General features: G+C 55.1%; 1 protein-coding gene across 1 annotated transcript in view; it reads left to right on the top strand.

The window, feature by feature from the left end:
- The window catches only part of SAP30BP (SAP30 binding protein), a 31,992-nt gene extending 17,408 nt beyond the window's left edge, over nucleotides 1-14,584 (top strand). Inside the window, exons 4-11 of the mRNA XM_057716102.1 lie at nucleotides 3,090-3,132; nucleotides 7,932-8,020; nucleotides 10,169-10,260; nucleotides 11,097-11,157; nucleotides 11,564-11,615; nucleotides 12,598-12,656; nucleotides 13,821-13,905; nucleotides 14,164-14,584. Of these exons, the coding sequence (XP_057572085.1) occupies nucleotides 3,090-3,132; nucleotides 7,932-8,020; nucleotides 10,169-10,260; nucleotides 11,097-11,157; nucleotides 11,564-11,615; nucleotides 12,598-12,656; nucleotides 13,821-13,905; nucleotides 14,164-14,345 (663 nt within the window). The 3' untranslated portion in view covers nucleotides 14,346-14,584. The remainder of the gene's footprint in view (nucleotides 1-3,089; nucleotides 3,133-7,931; nucleotides 8,021-10,168; nucleotides 10,261-11,096; nucleotides 11,158-11,563; nucleotides 11,616-12,597; nucleotides 12,657-13,820; nucleotides 13,906-14,163) is intronic.
- The last annotated feature ends 5,787 nt before the right edge of the window (nucleotides 14,585-20,371 follow it).

The raw sequence follows: 20,371 nt of genomic DNA, 5'->3' as shown, positions 1-20,371 counted from the left end.
GTTTCATTGGATGAAACTTGCCTCAGTGAACAGCTGAGTGTAAATGGTTCTGAAAAGCATCTTTGGGGGTATTTGACACCTTGTCTTCAGTGATCTCACCAGACACCCCAACTCTCCTCCCTTGCTGGGATTTCTTGAGCATCGCTTGAAGCCCTGCACCCAACTCCATTCCAAGAGCATGTGATACTGTGGCTCCAGGCCCTTTGTTGTGGGGTGTAGTTGAGCCCTTCTCCCCAGGCTTAGTGTGGGGGCGGTGGAGTAGGCTGCTTCAGGATCCGGAAGCACTGGGTGGTCGGCTCTCTTCTTCAGGGGCACCTCGGTACCACACCACATGCCCAGGAGTTCAGCAGGCCCACAACCAGCTTGTTCCCATCAGAGGGCAGAGGCATTCCATTCTAAAGCCTAACAAGGTGTGGCCACCAGGAGGCACAGAGTCCCATTGTTTGATTCTCCAGGCCTTAGGAGTCGCACAGGTGCCTGTGACACAAATGGGGGATCTGAACGACAGATTCTGGAGTCTTCCAGGAGACCTTTGTGCAGAATTGTATGGCTTCCAGTCTGTGGAGGCTCACTTATACGCTTGGCTTTTAGGGTTCTCTCAAGGCAGGAGAGTCTTCTCTCGCTTGCGGCTGGGTCCAGGGTTCATTGGTCGACGCTTGGCTTGGAGATAGCATGGAGCTGGATCCGCTGATGGAAAGGAGGGGTGGGACTTCTTTCTGGGGGTGCTGGGTTTGGCATTGAATAAGAGTCCATAACTCCATGGGACTTGGGGGGCACTGCCCTCGCTTCTGTCAGTGTGTTGTGCACGCGGTGAGTGTAGAAAGGCAAAGATTAGATGAGTTGGCAAATGGAAACCAACTAGCAAGGGTATGTTTGGTTTTTTCGTTTTTGGCATGTGGGGAAAGATAAATTACGGCGGGGGAGGGTGGGTGAGAAGCCAAGCCAAAAATGGAAAGACTGAAAAAAGTGGAAAAAAAACTTGCTGTTTGCGATTTTGCCCTATCATCTTTCTCTCCCCAGATGTGACTAAATAAACCCCAGCTAAGCCAGGCCAGGGCCTTGTGAAATGCAGGAATCCCCGCCTCTCCCCACCCCGCCCCTCCCATCGCTGGGACCCAGGAGAGCCCCAGGGAGCCTCGCGTCTGTTCATCTTACCGCGGAGCCCCTGGTGTGAACATGTACTTCCCCTTTGAAGAGCTGATGCTTGTTTGGTGATAACTTCCTGTGCCTCTGGAGCAGCCTCTGGAGCAGACGCAGCGGAATTCCCACATGGTTCCCTTGCCTCCTTCCTCGCTGCTCTGCCTTTTGGCCGCCAGAGGGGCTGGGGCAGGGCTTTGGGAAAGAGCTCTAGGGGGCCTTTGAAGAGTTAACGGGTCAGTCCTGCACGACCAGCCAAATGGCCCGGGAGGGGAGGTAGGATGTACCCAACCGATGTTTTCCCACCGTTAGCACCCAGAAAGCTGTCCCCTTGAGGGAAAATTTAAGGCCCTTTTACAGTCCAGCGTTTTGTTCCTGCCACGCTCTTTAAACATCGGTTCCTCCAGAGTCACAGCTACAAAGGGATTGTTGTGGGGCCCGTGGAGACTGGCTCTCTCTGGAGGGCAGCTGATTGATGACCAACCTGAATTTGGCACGGCAGCCCTCCGGGTGCACCCCTGCTCTGCCCACCTGATTGGCAGGGGGCAGGCGGCTGGAGGAGACAGTTGCTAAGCAGCCTGACCTGGACATCATGCCCGTCCAGGTCAAATGAATAGCTGCAGTGTTCCAAAGAACGAGGGGGTTTTGGCCTGTCCCAGAACCAGGAGGGACTTTTTGGAGAAGGGGGCTAAGAACTGCTCCTCTGGTCTTAGCATGGAGCCTGGGGCATGGCAGGGGGGGTTGGCCTTCCTGTTCCTTCCCTTCTAAGAAGTCACCTCAATGTAACACTGCTTCGTGTGAGCGGAGTGCACAGGGCTCCACAGCCGTTTCCTTGTGCCCACCGGGTCCAGAGTTGTTCCCGTCCTATCTCCTCCCTCACCAACCAGAGGGAGGGTCATGAGATCCGACCACCTCGTGAGCACAGTTTCTGCCACTGTGATCATCACCATGTTATGGCATTTGAGACCCCTACCTAACTGTGTTTCAGGGGCTCGGTTTCCCCAGAAACAGGGAAAACAGGTACGTTCTTGCCATTGTGCATTTGGGGCAGCAGAAGCATCCTCCCTGAGGTGCCGGGTGTGTGACCGCGACTGGGACCGTGCCTTCTCCAGGCTGATTTGGTTTAGGTGAAGCGTTCACTCTGAGCGGTGAAATCCAGAGTGGTCTGATGAGAAGCCTTTGCTCCTAGGGCCCTGCGTGCCGCCAGAACTGAAGGACGCGTGGAAGTGGGTGCTGGGGACGGGGGGTTGCAGGAAGGGTCCGAGAAAGCTTTTCTTTGGAGAGAGACTACGAGCCCATGTAAGCAGAGCTGACAAGTGAGCCAGGGAGAGCTGGAGCAAGGCTGCCTCCGAGCCGGGCCTCCCTGGGGCCAGTGCCGTGACTTGTTGAAGGCCCGCTGCCTACCTGCCTGCCTGCCTGCCTGCCTGCCCGCCCCTGGCTTCCATGAGCTACCCCCTTGCAATAAAGCCTCCCTTTTTTTGCTGAAACTGAAAGAAAGAACAAATGTCTTGGGGGCAGTCTTTTCTGTTTTGCTCTTGGGATTCTCATGATGTGAAGTAGCCACCTTGGTTCCTGGGCACCGGGTGGAGACGCTGGTGTTCAGGGCGGCCGGCCAGCCCCAGGGAGAGCAGCGGGCAGGGCCCAGGTGTACAGGTGACAGATGGCCGGCGTTTGCTCTCCTCTGCGTCGGGGGTACTGGTCCCCGCTGCAGGCCGTGGAGGAGAGACTGAAGCAGGTGTCTGGAGCATCCCAGCTGCTCTGATGAAGGCGGAAGGGAGATTTGGAGGTTCAGGGGTCCCAGGGCCCCTAAAATACCGGCTCATTCTTGGGGTTCCTTGTGGTGCTTTCACCTTTTCTCCTTCCTTAAAAATCCTGAGTGGTGTCAGTGAGGAGAGTGGTGATGGGTCAGGAGGCCAGGGCTTACTTGTTGTGTTTCTGTTTTTCTTTTGCAGGATAACCCAGAAGTAGAAAAGCGAGATCCCCAGGAATTAGTTGGTGAGTATCCTGGGGCGGGGGGGGGGGGGGGGGGGTGCTCGGGGGCAGGTCTCCGAGCCAGCTGGCTTCCAGCCACGCAGGCGGCTTCTCTCTGCTGCGGCCAAGGCAGCCGCTCTGCTGCGAGCCGTCCTCTTCAGACTCTCTCTCAGGGCCTTTGGCATTTCCTAACATGTCTGGGTAAGTCACCCAGGGAACAATTCTTCTTTGAAACTCAGAGTCGTGGTGCATTTCACTGGGCTTTGGTCAGTTGCCAGCGTTGTCAGGAGGGACCCAGGGCCGCCTTCGGCTGCAGCTCCTTCCCCTCGTGCCTGCGCCCGTCCTCCGGCCTTGTCGCCCCGCGGCCCCTCCGCTGGCGTATTCATGGGCTCAAGGAGCAAACGTGCAGCCTCCGCGGGCACCCTGCGCTGTCTCCCGGAGGGACCGTGCCTCACATCCCTGGAGGCTGGGGCCCTTTGTGTAACTGGCCAGGGCGGTTACATGTCTGGAAAATGGCGCACCTGTCATCCCAGGCCCGTATTAACCCCAGCCTCTGCATCCTTTCAGGAAGTCTCTCAGCTCCTTCACTTTGGCCACGGACTTTGTAAGGGCTCTCCCGAGGCCTGGCCCAACCTCATGGTGGCAGGTCAGCCCTCATCTCTGGGGCGACTGTGCCCATCTCTGTCTGCCTGTTCCATTAATCTTCACAAAGCGGGGCTCCTGCTCCCCGTGGCTCTGCTTCGCAGGCGGCCTGCAGAGCCCGCTCCTCTGCTTCCAGATGCAGCCGTCGAGGCTCACTTAGTCCACCCTGGGAAGCCCCGGACTCAGTCTGGATGTGCTGCTTCCTGCAGCTCCTCCAGCCTGTCCTTTTTCTGGACGGGATCCTTTCACCGGTGATGGGAGGTGGGGACCCGTTCTGGTTTTCCCGACTGAAAGAACTGAAAATTGTTCTTTGTATTTGTTTTCTGAGGAAGCATCGGGTAGGAGCGTGACCCCACTGAGCAGCCCAGATGCTCAGCAGGATTCTGCCTTTATCCCCGAGTTTTCTGATGAGTAGGGTGTGAGTCTTCCCTACCCTACAAACACCTGAATTTTCCTAAAACCTTAGAGTTTGCTCTTTGGAAAATGGCGCCATGGGGGTGGCCCTGTCGGCTTCACGGGCAGAGAGGGAGCAGAGCACAGCCTCCCCCGGCAGCCGTGGCCTTCCCCGAGCGGGTGACCCACGGGGCCAGGTGTGGACTGGAGCCTCGGCCTCCTCGCCTCCTGTCCCTGCTCTTCACTGCCAGACACTGGGGTGGAGGCGTGGGGTCCGAGGCGCCTGCCCTGGCCAGCGGTGGGACGTGTGTGGGCGTCAGCCATCTCTGCCCCGGCTTCTTCCCCAGCCAGCCTTCACTTTTCCTCTCCTTGTCACTTTTTGAAAATAGCTTTATTGAGGTGTAGCTCACCTAGAGTAAGGTTCACCAGCTTTAAGTGCTAACCCCCACCACAGTCATGACATGGAGCACTTCCATGAGTCCAGAATGTCCCTTCGTACGCCTCCCCTTGCAGACACTTCCTCCCTCAGCCCCAGACACTTCCTCAGCCCCAGGGATCTGCTTTCTTCACTGCAGTTTTGTCTGTTTTAGAATTTCTTGTAAATCAGAGTTTGTTGGTCTCAGCACTGTTGACATTTGGGGCTGGATAATTCTTTGTTGTGGGGGCGTGGCCTGTGCCTTGTACAGTGTTTTAGCAGCATCCTTGGTCTCTACCCACTAGATGCCAGTCGCCACCCCCTCCCCCTGCCAGATGTGACGACGAAAAATGTTTCTAGACACTACAAATGTCGCCTTGGGGGGCAGAATTGCTCCTGCTTGAGAACCATTGATACAAATGGAATCACAGTTTGTTGGGGGCTTTTGCTGGTTGGTGTTGGTCTGGCTTCGTACACTTCCCATGGTGTTTTTAAGACCCATGCATGGTCTTGAGAATATCCATAGTTTCTTTTTTTATTGCTCATCTTATTTCGTTGTAGGGTAACACCACAGTTTGAGTCCAGTCACCCACAGAGAACACACGCGGAGCTTTAAGCCTCGTAGTTTGGATTCCTTTTCCCATTTCTCACTGAGGAGGTACTAGCTGACCTGTAAAGAGTGGCCTCCACTCATGGTGCCGTGGCCGTCAGCCCCACTGCCAGAACTCAGCCCCTTTTATTCATGCCTCTGGATATAGGTTGCTCTGCTGGTGTGAGCAGTGTTTTCACATGTGTAGACAGCCCCAGGTTTAAAGGAGCAAAGGAAAGCAGAGAAGCTGGCTCCGGGCTCCCCAGCGCTGTAGCTGCTTGACAGGGCTGAGCGTGCACCCCATCATCCCCTGCAGTAGCCCTGGGGTAGTAATCCGGTTGGGTTCTCTGTGTCTCTAGTGAGCCAGAGACACTCCACTGCCTCCTGCTTCCAGCCCTACGGTACCCGCCAGGCATCCCTTCCCTCCCGCCATTACAGAAGCCCAGCTGACTAGCTGCTCCTGTGCAGCTTCGTGCCTGTTAGCTGTGGATACCAGCGCTGTTTTGTGACTCGGGCACATACCTGGGGTGAATCACACTGAAGGCAGGCTTCTCAGATCCTGAGTACAGCTGCCCACCTAGAACGCCCCCAGCAGACCCGGAGCAGCCACAGACACGGCTGCCCCCAGGTGCCTGGATACACATCTCAGTGTGATTCCAGGGAAAATGGTTTGAGGCTGGCTGCGCAAAAGGCATATATGTGGGTCTGATGTCTTCTGCTTTAGATGCTTTCTGAGACTTAGGAAAAAGAAAATCACAGGAAGATTGCTCCTGAAATATGGGAGGTAAACTTTTTATCGAGTTTCCTCAATGTTTCCCTTCATTTGCCAGTTACTCCCGAGGAATTTTCTCGTTCCTAGCCCAGTTCCTAGCTCGTGAGCTCAGGAGGGGCTCTCCCTCTCCCTGTCACACTGTATACCATTTGAGCCCAAGTATAGTTGGGTTGCTAATGACAACAGTGTCACACCCTGTTTTTCCAAACGGCTTTCCTGGCAAATGCCAAAAGGCACTCTTTGTCTCTCTGTCACATGCACACATACACTCTCCACCCCAGGGAAGCCGTAACCCTCCTTACTGTCCGCCTAAAGCCCGCCCCGGGCCCTCGTTGCTTCTGTTGCTGATGCTTACAAAATGCTAGAACCAGCACAGCCCAGCTCATTCCACTCTCAGCCGGCCTCTGCAGCTTGCTTGAGCCTCAGGCTTAGAACTCCTGCCTCTCCCAGGGCTGGGAGGAAGGAGGAAGTCAGGATGAGCTTGAACTCCCGCCAGATCTGGGTGTCACCCTTGCTTCAGGAGGAGGCAGGGGATAGAGGGTGTGGGGCAGAGAGAAGCACATGGTACCGTGGTGGAAACTGCTCCCAGGCTGCATTGGTGTCTCGGTCCACAGCAGGCTCTGTCACCCAGTCTCTGTCCTCTTCCCCTTGCCCAGAATGGGAGACCTAGTGCTCTGTTCCTGGGGCATGTCCAGTGAGGGTCCACCCACAGTGAGAGTCACACGTGTAGCTGCGTCCCTGGGCTTGGGCCCCAGCCTCAGTGTTTGCAGTGTGTGCAGGCTCCCGCCGAGACTTGTGAAGCTCGAAGCAGAAATCAGAGCACCTTATCTGCCAAGAAAATATTAGCTCAGCCTTGGGGGAGAAGAGGAAGCTTGCTAGGCCATCCCCAGGCCCTCCAGGCAGCCACCAGGGGTGAAGAACGAGCCTCACCCGGGGCCTGGCACACAGCGGTGGTACCCAGTAAGTGCTTGCTGGGTGTTATTGGTGGCGGATTGTTCATTCTTTGCCTTCATCCTGCCCCACCCCACTCCGCCTTCTGTTTGCTCATTCTATAGCCCTTTTCATGAGAGAATGTTTGAAAAGCACAGACAGAATCTTACAACAAACGGCGCATTGTCCAGGAGATCCAGAGCACGACTCCAGGGCGGCCAGAGGCAGCAGGGAAGGGAGTGAGAGGGCAAGGAGCTTGGGTGGGCGGGGGCAGGGCTCCAAGGAGATTGTCCCCTGGGAGTTGTGGTTCCTCACTTCAGAATCAGACCTTTTGTTCCCAAGAACGAAGTGGACCAAGAGAGGGTTGACTGGTTTACTGTTAAAGGGCCCTAAGCTAGGAACCAGCAGGTCGTTTTGTAAATGTCATTTATGCACAAGGCGGTTTTGAATGCTCTGAGTCCCAAAGCCTAGGGAACCCTGAGCTTCTCCGGTAGCCGGGGTAGGAGAGCCTGAGGGCGAGAAGGGTGGCCCCCGAGCCACGCTGCGTTTCCGGAACCCTGGGAGGGCATTTCAGGTGCAGAGCCCATGGGGGGCTGGAGCTGGTCACATGACGAGCCAGCAGTGTGCACCTCTCTTCCCAGCCCCGAGTTCAGCAGCTTCACGCTGGTAGCTTGACGTTAGCCGTGGGGAGGATTTACACCACAGAAACAGGCAGGTGCTGCAGGTCGTGGCTCTCCCCCTGCCCACCTCCTAGCTCGTGTTAAACGTTCACCAGTGCACCCTGGGACACAGCCTGTCCTCGGTGATGTGGCCACATGTCATCTGTACACTCATGCCCTCTGCCTGACCTTCTCTCCCCTGAGTTGGTCCATGCCGGCTCCTTCTGGTCATTTGATCTCAACTCACATGCACCCTCTCAGAGCGCTACTCCAGATGCCCTGCTTTACTGTTTCATAGTGTGCATCCCTCCTTGAAAATGTTTTATGGGCCTTTTCTGCCTTTTGGGTTTTTTATCGTCCGTGTCTGTCCCCCACCCTAATCCTCCTGCCCACCCACAGATTCCTACTGTGTTCTCTCCACAGCCTCCTTTTCTGAAAGAGTCCGGAACATGTCACCTGATGAAATCAAGATCCCGCCAGAGCCCCCCGGCAGGTGCTCAAATCACTTACAGGTCAGCACAGTGCTGCGCTGCTGAGGCCCGTGTGGACACGGAGGCCTGGGCAGGTGTCTGGCTTGGTCTGACTTCAAGAGGCTTCTGTAAAGGAAGCCGCAAGTGGGAAGGAGCCTGCAGTCCTGGTGGCCTCCCTGAGGCCGCTCCCAGGAGTTTGCTCTGCACCCACCCGCATCCTCTGCTGCTGCAGCCGGGCCCCTGGCTGCCCTCAGTAACGTCCTAAGCAGAGAAAACAACGTGCCTTTTCTGGGCAGCCCTGAGCCGGTAGGGACGGCTCAGAAGGAACTTTGCTAAGAAACTGGGGGTCATCAGAATGTAAAATAAACAGAAACGCAACAGCACCAGCACGTATACGCGTCAGCTTCAGTCCTCGTGTCCTAAAATGCCGGTTCACTGGCTTCTTATCTGACGAAACCTCGTACAGACCTAAGCTGAGGAGATGGAGCGTTGAGTGCGGTCACTCCCTCGGGGGCAGGACCTCAGGGGACAGCTGGGATTACACCTCCTTGTCAGCCTCGCTGGTTGTTTCTCCCTGTCCCTCCACATGTTCCCCTGTGAAGGAGACCTTGTGACAATAGAACAGACACCCACGGCTGCCTCAGAGTGGTGCCTGGTCCCCCTGCTCTACCTTTGATCCTGTAGGTTCTACGGGTGCCTCTGGCTGCACCACCAGCCCCCAAAACACCGTGACGGATGGGTGACTAATTGGACCTGGGGCTGGGAATGCGGTGACCTGGGCGGGGGCCCGCGCCAGGGCTGGGGGTGCAGCGCACAGTATTTTCTCTTCCGGGAAGTCTCCTCCCTATGCTGAGTCGTCCCCCCACCACCACCGCCTACCACCCTCACCCGCAGCATCGCTTCACCCCCACCCCAGGCAACAAGCCCCAGCCTGTAAGGACACTCCAGCTGTCCGCCAGGCAGACAGCCGGCCCAGCTTTCAAGATCAGGGTGTTTCTCCTTTTTCGATCCTCCTAGTGGTGGAAACCATGACACTGGGCAAACGTTCTAGTTCACCTGAGACGGGAGGACCTGTGTGATGGGCCAGGAGACACAGAACAGTCATCTGTAAAATACAGATCGGCCTCCCTCCGTCACCCTTACAGAGATAACACGGAGGCGTGTCCCACTCGCTTCTCTTTTGCCTGGTAAATGTGTTACAGACCTCTCTCTGCAATTCAGTGCTTCCTCCGGCCAGTGTTGGCTTCTGCCATCACCTCTCCTGATATTCCCAAAGTCTTGGCTTCACCTCTCCTGATATTCCCAAAGGGCCTTGCTCAGACCCTCCCACCCTGCCCACCTCCTCTTGCAGGTGAAGAGTGCCCCAAATGTTTTCCTTCTGGACAGTCTGAGTTTAGCCGCCGCTAGTGGGGGAGGCGGCCGAGAGACCCTGCCCTGGGCCAGCGCCAGCCTTCCTGGGTAAGACTGCTCCTCCTCAGAGGTGGCTCTGCCCTGAGACTCAGGTTCCTGGGGCCTCTTCACACACCGAGCAGCCCTGATGCCATCTGTTGTGCCCATCTCTGTGGGCCTGGGGACACCTGTGGCGTTGGCCCAGATCCCTGCCACGTGGTTCTCCTATTTCCCCTTGAGCCAGGGCAGGGGCCTGGAGGGGAGTTTGGGTGAGAAATGGGCTCTTGACCCCCTGTGGTGCCTCGTGATACAGTGGTGGCGACTGGCCATCTGTGAGCCACCCCCCAAAGGGCACGGGAGAGGCTTGTGACACCTCTGCTCCTGCCTTCCTAGGGCTCCTGCTGAGGACTCAACCCCGTATTAAAATTAAAAACCAGCATTCAGCCCCTGCCCAGCAACGCTAATGCCTGAAACACCTCTTCAGATGACTCGGGAACTGATTAACCAAGTGGGCATTTGTTCACTGTCTTCTCGTGGCTTCTCTGCCCTGACCTTCTTACTCCTCCCTCTACTAACCACCCAGAGGGGGTCAGGAGAGGGCAAAGCAAAAGCAGGCTGGTCTGCGTCTGTCTCGTCAGTGCGGGTCACAGGCTGGGTGGAGGAAGACTGTGTGGCCGGAGCAGGGCTTCACGTAGCTTGGTGGCTCTCCTGGGTCCTCGTGTCCACACAGCACGTGTGACCACAGACTGGGATCGTGAGGGGGTGGGGTTCTGTCATAATTCTCCTGTTTCTCTTCCGTAGGACAAGATCCAGAAGCTTTATGAGCGGAAGATAAAGGAGGGAATGGATATGAACTATATTATCCAACGGAAGAAGGAATTTCGGAATCCCAGGTGAGTTTCCCATGAGCTGCAGGGTCAGTTGGGTGGTTGGTGTCGATGGGGACGGGGATACCCCCATGGAGGTGGCAGGGAGAGGCCCAGCTCAGATCCCACCTGAGCCAAAGGGAGCATCACTCACACTGCGTTAACCTCGCCAAGGCTTACCATTTACCGCCGAAGAGCCAGTCAGAACACGTAAAGCAATGTGATGTGCAGAGTGGAATCCGAGAGACCTGGGCCGGGCGGGGGCATCTGGCTGGGTTCCCATTCCCACTCTGCTCCTAAAGCACACGACCTCGCGAGGCCTCGGTGTCTGCAGCTGTTGATGAGGGGATTGGACTGGATGATTGGCCCAGGTCCTTCTACCTCCAGAAAGTCGTTGATTCTGTGCACAGGTGAGAGGTTCTAGAAATAGAGCTGTGTCTGGGTCTTACTCCATCCAGCGCTCAAGCAAGTGACACACCCAGGAAAGAGCCTCCTGTGCTGATAGGTGGGATCTGCCCTGGCTCCTGGGGGCCTACGTGGGGTGGCCCCGACCCAGGCACGCAGACTGAAGGTCAGGTGTCCGGTTAAGACCAAACACTGCAGCCCTTACCTCGACACCATATTCATCCTGGCCGCTGGCCCCAGTCCATCTCTCTGGGAGGCTGGAGGGCCAGAAGTGACTTTTAATGTCAAGCCAGTGGACATTTGCGCTCCCATCCGGAAGCTCGCTTAGGACAGTTCGGCCAGGTTCAAAGGCTGCACCTGAGCCCAGGTACCGAATGGTTCTGATCTCTGGAAATCTGGTGCCACACAGGGCCCCGGGCCTCGGGCCTGCTCAGCGCCTTGTGGCTTTCTTCTTTCAGCATCTATGAGAAGCTCATCCAGTTCTGTGCCATCGATGAGCTTGGCACCAACTACCCAAAGGTATGTCCCACCTGCAGAGGCTGAGGGTGAGGGAGGGTACCCGGGGCCCTGCACCCTCCCCGCTGGATCCAGCCTGGAGCCACTGAAGGGTCCACGCAGCAGCGCTGCAGGCTGAGGAGCGCCGTCCTCATCTCTCTTGCTTGAGCCTCAGGGCCTCTGCTTGGTTAGGGCCTGAGCGTGGACTTGCTGTGCCGTGTAGAACAGCCCGTGCACAAACGCATCTCTTCCCTCATAATGCTAAGTAGGATTGGCTGGAGACCAGGGGTGACAGCCGAGCCCCTGTGCCCCTGAGGCAGGAGGCTCTAGGCCAGGAAGGTCCTTGAAAAGACTCGGGGAAGGCACTTGGGTTTCTACGTCACTTGCCATCGGTTGGCTCTTACTGCCGCTTTAACCTTGCCTGTTTCAGGATATGTTTGACCCCCATGGCTGGTCTGAAGACTCCTACTATGAGGCATTAGGTGGGTAGCCATCGTCTGCCTGCCCCCGCCCCATCCATCCAGTCACTAGGCAACACAGATTTCAGGGGCTCCTCCGTGTCCGGCCATGTCTGAGGAGCTGGGTCTGCAGCCTTGAATGATTCAGACGCCATCCCTGACTTACGAGGCTTATGATACAGCAGAGAAGACAGGATTAAAGGAGGGATTCCAACAATGGGGAGCGTGGGGATGGGGGGGTGCAGGCAGGGCCACCTACCCGGGCCGAGGGGGTGGGGCAGCCCCGCTGAGGAAGCCGTGTCTGAGCTGAGGTTTGAAGGTGCGCAGAGGCTGGCGAGCAGGCGCAGACGGTGTCCCAGGCAGGGGCAGCGGAAGTGTGGCACTCTCTGACGGAGCCCGTCCAGGAGAACTGGGAGGAATTGCAAAGGGCTCAATTCCCCAGGTGCCAGGTCCCAAATCAGCAGCCTGTGGTGCAGATCTGGCCTGTAGGTGTGTGTTGTTTGGCTGGTGTGGGTTTCGTCTTGCTTTAATTTGAATTCGTTGCCAACGTTTTATCTAAAAATCCAGGGACTTTCGTGTGGTCCAGTGGTTAAGACTCCGCGTTTCCAGTGCAGGGGTGTGGTTTCGATCCTGGGTCAGGAAACTGAGATCCCACATGCTGTGCGACGCAATAAATACATACATACATATGTACATAGGTACATACATAAAAAAATAAAAAATGAAAATCCAAGATCCTGGCTGCTCTTGGTTGCTGAGAAGGTAGTCACGCGAAGCCAGCTGAAGCTCGGCAGCGGCTCACCCCTCCAGCTTCGGGGCCTTTGAGTTTGACGCCTGCTTCATCCTGGCTGAGGGCTGGCACTTGATTTGCCCATCACAAAGGGATGCTTCAAACAAGAACCCCGGGGAAGCGGCAAGTGCTAGTCTGTGGTGCTTCGGCCTGAAGTATCTCCTCGTGTGGGAGTTGTTTCAGCTGCTTGTGTAACTGCCCACCTTGTCTTCATAGCCAAAGCTCAGAAGATTGAAATGGACAAATTGGAAAAGGCCAAAAAGGAGCGAACCAAAGTAAGTGGTGGACAGCTGTCCTGATGAAGAGGGCAGATGTTGGAGCGCGTGGGTCCTGCTGGCTAAGCCTGGGGGTGTGCAGGCTGCTTCCCGCCCGCCTGCTGGTTCATCACCCGATGGTGCTCTGAACAGCCTTAGAGGTGTGCCCTGTGCTGGATTTTAAGCCTCTAACTCAGCTGGAAGACACTTGCTGGTTGCTTCCCTTTGGTTTTTTGGGGTCTTATGTTTGTTGCGTTACATCATCTCCCCCCCCAACCCCCTTTCAGCCACAGAGCCCTTTGTGGGGGGCCTTCTCTCTTCAGGGTCATCAGTGTTCTCCTCGGCCTGAACAGAAGCACATGTTTCCTTCCCAGAGCGCTCTGGTCTGTGCCTTCCTTGGCTTCCAGAGCTGACCTCTGCAACCTACTTCCCACCTCTGCTCATGTCTGATGGCCAGGCGACCCCTCATTTTAGGACCCCGAGCACGCTTCTGCTCAAGCAGTGTGGTCTGCATCCTTCGGGGAACAGAAATTTGGCTGTGAGACCAAACGTCCTCTGGGCGCTGTGCCCTTTCCGACCAGAGTCTTGGAGAGAGAAAGCGGGCCTTAGGACACCAGCTCTTCCCACCTTGGGTTTGGCCTGACCCTCCCACAGCAGTTGAGGCCTCCAGGACGCGCGTCTGCCCCCAGCGCGCGCACACACACCCGCCCCAGGGCTGCAGGATTGATCCTTCGGGGAGCTGCTGCTGGGGGGTGATCATTCTTAACCCTTGAGCGAATTTCCGTCTTTCTTTCCTTCCCTCTTCCAAACTCCAAGCTTGTTGCCGTGGTGTGTCTGCAGCACCTGGGCACTGGAGCTGTCCTTCCCCTGTGCCCGCAGGGTGTGAGGGCAGGGAGGGCACCTGGGCCTGCGGTGGAGCAGCAGGCAGGGGTGCCCGCGTGCGCACAGGGACGTGGTGTTGCCAGGAGGGGTCCGATGTCTCTTTGGGAAGCTCTCTTCAGAGGAGTAAAAAGTCCTTTCAGGCACCTCTCTAGCAGCTCTCCCTCCCCTAGACAGTCAAGGGAGGTTCTCAGTGCCTCCTCTGTGTGGTGCCAAACTCCCGCCCCCTTGGAGCAGACAGCTGGCAAAACAGTGTGGATAAACAGCTTCACACAGGTCCTCACGCTTGTCCCTCTCACCCTCCAGATTGAATTTGTGACGGGCACCAAGAAAGGCACCACGACCAACGCCACGGCCACCACCACCACCACGGCCAGCACAGCTGTTGCAGGTAGGAGGCGGCTTGCTTCCCAGCCACCCCACAGATGGCGCGAGGGCTTCCCTGCCTTGTTTTGGGAAACAGACACCATGAGGATCTGGGCCTGGGCCTGGGCCTGGCCTTGCTGTGCTTTTTTTCTGAGCCGGCTCTGGAGCCTGGGGCGGGGGCCCTGCGGTTTCTGCTCCCTGAGCTCTGACCGACGGCCTGCTGGAAGGGAGTGTTGCTTTTTGATTGACGTCGGTCCTGACTGCTCTCTTGCCTCATCCCCAGATGCCCAGAAAAGAAAGAGCAAGTGGGACTCGGCCATCCCGGTGACGACGATAGCCCAGCCCACCATCCTTACCACCACCGCCACCCTGCCCGCTGTCGTCACGGTCACCACCAGCGCCAGTGGCTCCAAGACCACCGTCATCTCTGCCGTGGGCACCATCGTGAAGAAGGCCAAGCAGTGACCTGAGGGACCGGCTTGGGGTGGCTTGGACATTCTCCTCTCCGTCTCAGGAGGAGCCACTTGGACTTGACAAGACTGCAGGCCGGAGACTGGGCCCTGCTCCCCCGACGCCACCCGGAGAGGAGCCTCCGTGTGGCCTTCCAGCTGGAAGAGACGTTGCTGCAGCAGAGCTGGGCGCTGTGGACAGTGTCCGCCACCCTGTGGGGTCTGCTGCCCTATTAAAAGTGCTGAACCCTTACATCTCGGCATCTCGGATGCACTGGCCTCTTGTACAGTCTGTTTTCAGGCAAATGTGAAAGAAAGCTCAAGTGTCCTCCCCATCTTCTCGGTTGGGATTGTCACCTCGGGTTGACAGTGGGGTGACCAAAGCCTATGGCACTGCTCAGGGAGGGTGGCCCAGGAAGTCACCATGGTCGTTCCCAGTGAATGCCTCTTGGCGTGGGCAGGCAGGGGTCCAGAGCTTGCGGGAGGCCGCAGTTCCCGCTGTCTGCTCACCGGACCCTGCAACCCAGCCAGTCCTCAGGCAGGAGCCCAGGCTTCTACTCCCTTGGGGGCAATCAAGCCCTCCTCGGACCACTTCTTGGACACACCCCGGCTTTTGAAGTCAAGCCAGTCAGCAGAAGGGCTGGGGTTGAGCCGCGGCCACACGGGGAGGGGCGAGGTGTGAGCAGGCTCCCCGTGGGCAGATGAATCACCTCCCGGCCTGGCCGGGCAGCCGCTGGGTGTTGACGTGAAAGCCGGCTCCTGGGAGGCTGCTGCCTCCCCACCCTTCCTGTGCCGGTTCGCTCTGCCCCGCAGCAGCCCCGGGCAGCGCCAGTGGCCGCCGGGCTCCTCTTGGGGCCAAAACAGATTTCCCTGCCGCTGCCAAGGCCTGGAGTCCAGAGGGAACCGGTCTGCCTTTCCTGCTCTGTGGCAGCTCGCCCCTCCAGCGGAAGGGCTGTGTGTCAGAGAAGGAAGCCGGGCTGTGAAGAGCGGGGCAGCTTTCCCGGGGTGGGGGGGGCGGGGGGGGGTTAGCAAGGTGGTCCCGAGGTTGCACCCAATCCTGTTGCAGGACCAGAGGGGTGTGCGACCCTACCCTGCGGTCCCCAAAATAGAGATCAAGTCACACTCGCCCCCTCCCCACACACTCACACTCGGCACCGGAAGAGGTCAGTTCTCCCCCTCCCCTCCTTTGTGAAGACTTTGCAACCTTGGAGAGAGGGGGTGCTGCCCCCTGAGTCTGAAGGGGCTTCCTGCCCTGCAGCCTCCGACATGGGCCCCTCCCTCCGCAAGGGCCCCGTGGAGCTTGTGTGGTGGCCGTGAGGGGCCGTAGGGGTAGCGGGGCGGGGGCAGCACCTCTGCTCTAGATCCCAGTGTAAAACAAGCTGAGTTGAGTCGTGTGTGTCTTGGGCCCTTACCTCCGTAAGCCTTCTCTGTCCAATCACGGTCATAAAGCTGCTTACGGTGGTTGTGGGGAATCAATGAGATGATTTATGCAGAAGTTTTACAAACTTATTATAAAACACGACACATGTTTGTTACTGGCCAGCCCTTCTGGTTTTAGACCGAGGAGGGAAGCAAACCAGAGATGATAACACCGGCCAGGGTCATGGCCTTTGACTGTCCTCTGGGCACTCCCAGCCCCCGCCACCAAGCTGTCCGGTTGGATCAGTAATGACTGTTTCCCTGCGAGGCCCCAGCCGCGGGGACCCTGGGGAAGGAACAGTCTGGGAGTTGGGCAGCCCGGAGCTGGCAGAGTTGCTCCACTTATAAGTCTTGTGAGTGAGGTGAGATTAGTCCCGCTGAATTTCCATTTACTCTCCTGTAAAACAGGATTAGTGCCTGCACACCTTAGTCCCACTGAGGGTGCCACAGGGCAGACTATCAGCTTTCTCTGGAGACTGGGTGTTCCAGGCACTCGGGTCCCTGCTCACAAACAGCCTGTCCAAGCTGAACTCTACTCCCACCCACCCACACATCCCCCATCCTCTTCCTGTGGCCCTCATCATGATCAGGCAGGACACAAAGCTGCATCATAGACCCCTGTGCTCTCCCCCACATCCCACGAGTCCCTTCAGAGGCCTCTCCCCCATCATCATTATTGCTGCCTCGGTTCACGGAGTGCTCCGGCCTCATCGGCTGGCTTTCTCACTCTCCCACTCCCATCTAAGCATTTTCTGGCCAGCATCTTCCTGCATCCCAGCTCTTGCCATGCCATGTGTTTTCCCGCTGTCCACAGGAGTGTCCACTTGAACCTGGCAGGCAAAGGTCTCCAGCCTCCCCTGCTCCTGCTGCTGACCTCACCCGCACCCCCATGCTTGGCTCCTCCCAACTTTCTCACCATTGCCCTAGTATCACTCCCAACCTAGGCACAGATACCTTGAAGATGCAGCTCAGATTTTCTTAACCCCTTCCTGACTCCCCGGGGCGTTGGTCGCTCCTTTCTCAGTGCTCCCAGCTCTCCAGTAGAGATAAGTGCCCAGGTGATTGGAGGGACAGAGGGAGTGGTGGTCCCTACCCCCATGGTCACTGGACTGAAAATACCCAACCCATGTGCCAACCTCATGGCATCCCGCTGTACATTGGCCATGTGTTGGCAGTTGATAAGGCTCAGTGATGGATACTCTAATTTTATGTGTTTTTTTTGTTTTGGGGAGGTTTGTTTGTTATTGGGGAGCACACAGAGAAACAGTTTGTTTATTTAAGACAGAAGCAAGGCAGAGATACACAGCCAGAGAGAAAGGGTGTGGGTGTCCTCCCTAATGAGGAGGAGTGCCTTTATGTATGTTTAGAATCTCTATAATGATAATAAAAAACTGTAAATAGCCTCTGAGCCATAAAGAATGAGTAAGATCTCTGAGGCTAGATTTGGAGTGATTAATCTTCAGGAGAGAGAAAATGGGAAGGGCAAGGTGCAGAACAGTGTGTAGAATATGCTTTTGTGTAAGAAAGGGAAGAAATACAAAAAAACAGAGGAAAGAGACACAAGAACAATCCTTCATTTTAGATTTGAATTGGGGACTTCCTGGGTGAGCTCATGTGCCGCAACTACTGAAGCCCCACGCCTAGAGCCTGTGCTCTGCAACGAGAGAAGCCACCACAGTGAGAAGCCCGTGCATCACAAGGAAGAGTAGCCCCCACTCGCCACAACTAGAGAAAGTCCACGTGCAGCAACAAAGACCCAACGCAGCCAACTAATAAATAAATATATAAAAAGACTGATCTTTTTTTTTAATTTTTTTAATCAATCAATCAATAACTTTGAATTGGAAACATCAAAACGAACTCACGATTCAAAACCAAGAAAAAAGTTCCAGCTATGTCCTTTGAAAGGACCCAGAAGCAATGGCCCCCAGTAGCAATGAGCACATGCAGCACCCAGATCTTGATCCCGAATACCATCCCCCACTAAAAGGAACCAGGTCTCCTTGGGGAGAAACAGCTGATTCAGAAATCTAGGTGGGACTGGGCCAGTTTGTCCCAGAAATCAGGGAGAACTGTAAGGAGTGTTTCAAAGGTCACAGGAGCTGGTTTGAAGAGATCTCCCACTGGCCAGCTATTGTGAAAAAAGGAAGAACTCCCTTGCTTCCCATACACTGCTACTCACAACAGCCATAAAACGCTTCTGGCAACAAACGTGTGGGCTTTTCGCAACCAAGCAATTCTGACACCAACTGCCCGGAGTTAGCCCAGACCCCACAGGTGAGGGGCTCAGTCCTACAAGATTGCCCCCCTACTCAGAGACCAACTGCCCGTCAGGGCCTCCCCGACTTCTAACCAACTGGCTATAAACTGGGGGTTCCCATGACCATGCCTCAGGCTCAATAATTTGCTGAAATGGCTCCCAGAAGTCAGGAAAACAGTTTATTTGCTAGATGGCTGGTTTATTACAAAACGAAACAACTAAGGGTCAGCCAGAAGGAAGAGATGCACAGGGCACAGTATGGGGTGAGAGGGGTGGAGCTTCTTTGGGCACGCCGCCCTCCCAGCACTCCACGTATTTACAGCACTCCAAGCATTTCGCAATCTGTAGGCAATCTGAACCCACTTCGGTGAGGATTTTTTTTTTTAATAATTATTTTTGGCTGCGTTGGGTCTCCATTGCTGCATGCAGGCTTTCTCTGGTTGTGGCGAGCAGGGGCTACTCTTCATTGCAGTGCGTGGGATTCTCATGGCGGTGGCTTCTCTTGTTGCAGAGCACAGGCTCTAGGTGTGCAAGCTTCAGTTGTTGTGGCTCACGGGCTCAGTAGTTGTGGCTCATGGACTTAGTTGCTCCACAGCATTTGGGATCTTCCCGGACCAGGGCTCGAACCAGTGTCCCCTGCATTGGCAGGCAGATTCTTAACCACTGCGCCACCAGGAAAGTCCCAGGTTAGGATTTTTACAGCGGCTTCATTACTAGCATGATTCATTGAATCATTGGCCATTGGTGATGAAACTCAATCTCCAGCCCACCCCTCTTCTCTGGAGGTTGTGGGGGTTGGGGTGAGGGTGGAGGAGAGTTGAGGCTGAAAGTTCCGACTCTAATCACGTGGTTGGTTCCCCTGACAACCAGTGCCCCCAACCTTAGTGGTTTTCCAAAAGTCACCTCATTAACATAAACTCTGTTGTGGTTGAAAGGGGCTTGTGAATAACAAAGACTCTCCTTCCCTTTATCACTCCGGAGCTGTTTGAAGAACCATGGACAAAGACCAAATATATATTTCTTATTATATCACAACATCACGACTGTAAATTACTGAATAAGTGAAAACCCATTCATGTATGGTATTTGAAAAAAGAAATGTATTTGTCACCATTCTAGTTGAATATATCAACTCTTTACTCTGAAATTCATAGTTAAAAGAATTAACCCTTGTGCACTGTTGATGGGATTATGAAATGATGCAATTGCTATGGAAAACAGTATGGTTAGTCCTCAAAAAATTAAACATAGGACTACTAAGTGATCCATCACTTCTGGTTTTTTTGTTTTTGTTTGTTTGTGTATGGGGTCTTCATTGCTGCACACAGGCTTTCTCTAGTTGTGGCAAGCAGGGGCTACTCTTCGTTGTGGTGCACGGGCTCTAGGCATGCTCAGGCTTCAGTAGTTGTGGCTTGCATGTGCTCAGTAGTTGTGCCTCATGGGCCCTAGAGCGCAGGCTCAGTAGGGCCTGAGCCCGCGCTCTAGGGCAGTGGCCAAAGGGAGGAAGCTACCCAATGTCCAACAACAGATGAGTGGATAAACAAAATGTGGTCTATACATACAATGAAATCCCATTCAACCTTAAAAAGGAAGGAAATCCTGCCACATGCTGCAACATAGATGAACCTTATGGGCATTATGCTAAGTGAAATAAGCCAAACACAAAGAGACATACTGTATCATTTCACTTATATGAGGTACCTAAAGTAGTCAAAATCACTGAGACAGAAAATAGAAGATAGTTAATCAGGATCTGGGGAGAGGGGGAAATGAGCTATTTGATGGGTATAGAGTTTCAGTTTACAAGATGAAAAAGTTCTGGAAATCTGTTGCCCAACAATGTGTACATACCTAATATTATTGAACTTAAAACTGATTAAGGGAGTTCCCTGGCGGTCCAGTGGTTAGGACTCAACGCTTTTACTGCGGTAGCCTGGGTTCAATCCATCCCTAGTCAGGGAACTAAGATCCTGCAAGCCTTGAGGTGTGGCCAAAAAAATTTAAAAAACAGCAACAAAAAAACCCAACAACTAATTAATGTGGTAATTTTTATGTTACAGTGGAGATTTTTTCTTTTGGTTTGAGTTCCCCCCCCACCCCACCCCCACCCATGCCTCTCAGCATGTGGGATCTTAGTTCCCCGACCAGGGGTTCAACCCGTGACCCCTGTATTGGAAGCACAGAGTCTTAACCATTGGACTGTCAGAGAAGTCTGTGTTATGTTTTTAGCACAATTTAAAAAAAAATTGGGGGGGGTTGCTTTGTAACAATAATAGTAATTTTTTTTTCTTTTTTTTAAGAGCATAGGCTCAGTAGTTGTGGCTCACAGGCTTAGTTGCTCCGTGGCATGTGGGATCTTCCTA

Source organism: Hippopotamus amphibius, chromosome 17 (genome assembly GCF_030028045.1).
Source record: "Hippopotamus amphibius kiboko isolate mHipAmp2 chromosome 17, mHipAmp2.hap2, whole genome shotgun sequence".
NCBI lineage: Eukaryota > Metazoa > Chordata > Mammalia > Artiodactyla > Hippopotamidae > Hippopotamus > Hippopotamus amphibius.
Note: the sequence above shows the minus strand (reverse complement) of the source record. Positions and strands in the feature narration are given on the sequence as shown.